This window comes from Austrofundulus limnaeus, unplaced genomic scaffold (genome assembly GCF_001266775.1).
Source record: "Austrofundulus limnaeus strain Quisiro unplaced genomic scaffold, Austrofundulus_limnaeus-1.0 Scaffold446, whole genome shotgun sequence".
In the NCBI taxonomy this organism is placed as follows: Eukaryota; Metazoa; Chordata; class Actinopteri; order Cyprinodontiformes; family Rivulidae; genus Austrofundulus; species Austrofundulus limnaeus.
The window spans coordinates 32,774-36,105 of NW_013952848.1; the positions used below are offsets into that span (position 1 = coordinate 32,774).

A 3,332-nucleotide genomic window follows, 5' to 3' on the forward strand; every position below is an offset into this window, starting at 1 on the left:
TATATATAGAATCGTACATGTAAAGTCGACTTAAAATCTATGTTTATACTATGATAAATGCAGTTTAAAAACTACTGAAATGATCACAAAAAGTATAGAAATTTGTTTGGTAGATTATTCCTTAGTAATGATGCTTCTTGGCAACAAATCTTGATTGGCTGTACCTGAGAGTACTAAAAGCTCAAAATAAGTCTCAGTTGAACAAAAAAATAAATGTTTTGGCAGAACAAATTTGGTAAATTTTCTCCAAGCTGCTGGTACACACTCAGCTCTCATCCCACAAATGCACGTTCCTTACAAATGTGGCACACTTTTAAGAGGTAAATTAACAGGCTTTTCCAATAGCATTGCCAAGAAACATTACATCAAAAGAAATAATCTACAAAACACTAGTTTCCTTTTTGTGCTAACTCCATCTGGTACCAAAATTTAACTCAAGAGCTAATGGAAGCTAACTGGATTCAAGATGGCCGCCCCAGCTAATGAACATTAGCCAACACAAAATGGCAATTTCRGGTAATAAAACACATTTGAACAGTTGCTCCCTTCAATCTTCTGTATTTAAAAAAATGATATTAATGTTTTTATGGCGGGCTGTGCTTAGAAAGCAGGTGGACACTGCAGCTCGTTTCCCGCTCTGCGCATGCGCGTCAGAGCGGCGCGTCTGCTTGCTTGCGCGCTCCCGTGCGCTAACCGCCCCGCCCCCCTCCTGTCCGCCATCCGGTCCGAGTCCCCGGTCTGACTGTTCGCTGACTCAGTGCCTTAAAGCAGCATCACCGTCCATCCGAGCAGAAGCCCAGCATCGTCTGCGGAGAAACCCAACTTCAGCCATGGCTAAAACAGTGACCGGTGAGCAGCCATGTCTGAGTGGATCATGGATGTCTGGTTGGATGTTAATGGATGGATGTCTGGTTGGATGTTAAGATGGATGTCTGGTTGGATGGATGAACCAGTCGGCCCGGTGTTGTTCACCGTCTGGTAGCGATTCTTCTCTTTTCATAACAGCTAATTAAGATAAAAGAAAAATAAAAGCACTAAATCTTACCTGCTTTTATTTTGGTAAATGTGGAGGTTGGATGAGCTGGAATCAGACAAATATAAAAAGGCCTCCACTGGTTCAGCATCTTCCATCGTTTCCACTTGATTTATATTAAAATGACTCTTATTTTAAATCTCGTATAGCACGCATAATCCTGTTTTATTCCGAGTTTTTATAATCCACCTTCTTCCGGAGCTCCAGCGGCCCCCTGCAGCATGATGCAGACGGACCCCACCCAAAGATGCTGAGCTGCCCGACACAAAACCTGACGGTGCTTTATCTTTATTTTCTACATGATTTAGTTCGGATTAAACCCGTTAAGTCTTAATCTAATCCGGTTTGTCCATTTTTTTCTTTGATATTCATCCTTTTATTCCTGTAGGCTTGTTTTCCTCCGCTCAGGATGCAGATCCAGCTGTGGCAGGTGTTGCAGATCTGAATCAACTAAAACATGTTTCAGCTGAAAGCTAGATCTCAAAATTAGACATGTTTATATATTRACCTGCTGTGGTTAGCAGGCCAGCTTTTCAGCATATCTGCCTTTGTGGGTGTGTTGATATTTCGCTGTCTTAAAAAAAATCATTACATTTGTTGGTTTGATGAGGTTTTTTATGCTGACTGAGTTCCTGTGAGGCGTGTGACACGCGGATGGCACGGTGCGTGGAGGCAGGCCAGCCCTGCAGCAAGGGGGGCCTCTGCAATCCTTTCTCCGAGGAGCCAGGTGGGCACTTGGTCAAAAATATGCGAAGGACGTGACGAAGAACTTTGCAGTCGAGATTAAAGATAGAAACAAGCACAGTCCAGATCATGAATCAGCAGTTTCTGACAGCTGTGACGACACATACAGATGGAGCTTTTTTACTTACCTGCAGGACAAAAATGAAGCAGGTTTGGTCTTACATCAGTACTTTCTTTTGCTGTAAGGAGAAGCTGGAAGAACCTTATACAGCTCCCTCATTAGGAGGCATTATCAATAAATAATGAAGCAACACCACACCGCCATACATTTACTCTGTTTCAGGCTTTGAAATGGATCGCTGATGCAAAAGAAATCAGATGAGTCATATTTTAAGTATTCAAAGTACTGCCAAAAGCAAAACACCGAGCAGAGTTTTGCCTTTGTTTGATTGTTAGCAAAATATCTCATGAACCTGTTGAAAGACTTAATTGACTCAGAAAGTAATCACTAGTGTAAAAGCTGAGCAACCTTAGCAAACACAAAAATGGCAAAAACTCTACCAACAAATCACGCAAACTCACAAAATCACAGAAATTACACATCACTTTTATTTTTTTATATAATTTTTTCATTTCCAGTGGTGGGCAGCACTAATCTAAATATTAGTTGCACTAACCCTAAAGCACTAACTCAAATATTTAGGTCATCCAAATTTAAAGCACTATAATCCAGCTGAAACATGAGACATTCTTCAGTCAACATGAGACAATATTTACTGTGTGCAGAATGTTGTCACTTAGTGTCCTTGCTGGGCCAAATGGGAGTCACCTGCAGGCCACATTTGGCCCCTGGGCCTTGAGTTTGACATGTGACCTTATAGATAAGTGACACATATGAACAAAATGTGTGACAGTTTTCACCCTCAACTGTTARTAATGTTGGATCAATAACATTTAAAGACCTCAGTTAGTGCTTCTAAATTTATCAAGTGCTAATCCACTAATAAATTTAATAAATAGCAAAAGCCCTAAAGCACTAATCAAGAAATTTGTTCCCCTATTAGTGCTTTAGTGCTTTGGGGAAACCGTGCCCACCACTGTTCATTTCATTAAAAAAAATTCACATACAGCAAAATGATACAAACCAAATAAAAATGAAATGTAGCAGAATAATAAAAAATCTTATAATATTGGCCCTGTTTTCAAAAAACAACAATTTCAAACAATAATAATCAAACAATAAAACAAAAATGAAAAAATTCAATTTCTCAAACAGTAACTCTTACAAATACAGATTAAACATTTTCATCTTTAACAATTTAACTTTGATAATTTTTTTATACAAATTAAATGAATGAACCAGCATTTTTTATAATCATTTACCAGATTGTTCCACAATCTTATTCCTTGGACTGAAGTACATCTGTCCTTCAAATTTGGTCAAATTTTTGGTTTTACAAACATTTCTGTCCCTTCAGATTATAGCAACTTTCCCTCTTGACAAAATGTATGTGCCTTAAACATAACCTGCAGAATATTTACCAGGTTTGACTAAACTGGCTACAACTCCACCTTTTTCATCTTAATTTAAAACTCTGGTATGAATAGTTTAGTT

The 3,332-nt window shown here is 38.8% G+C and overlaps 1 protein-coding gene across 1 annotated transcript in view; it reads left to right on the forward strand.

Moving 5' to 3' along the window:
* The first annotated feature begins 689 nt into the window (after nucleotides 1-689).
* stmn2a (stathmin 2a) overlaps nucleotides 690-3,332 on the forward strand; it is a 4,563-nt gene continuing 1,920 nt past the window's right edge. The window contains exon 1 of the mRNA XM_014024925.1: nucleotides 690-849. Within this exon, the coding sequence (XP_013880379.1) occupies nucleotides 831-849 (19 nt within the window). The 5' untranslated portion in view covers nucleotides 690-830. The remainder of the gene's footprint in view (nucleotides 850-3,332) is intronic.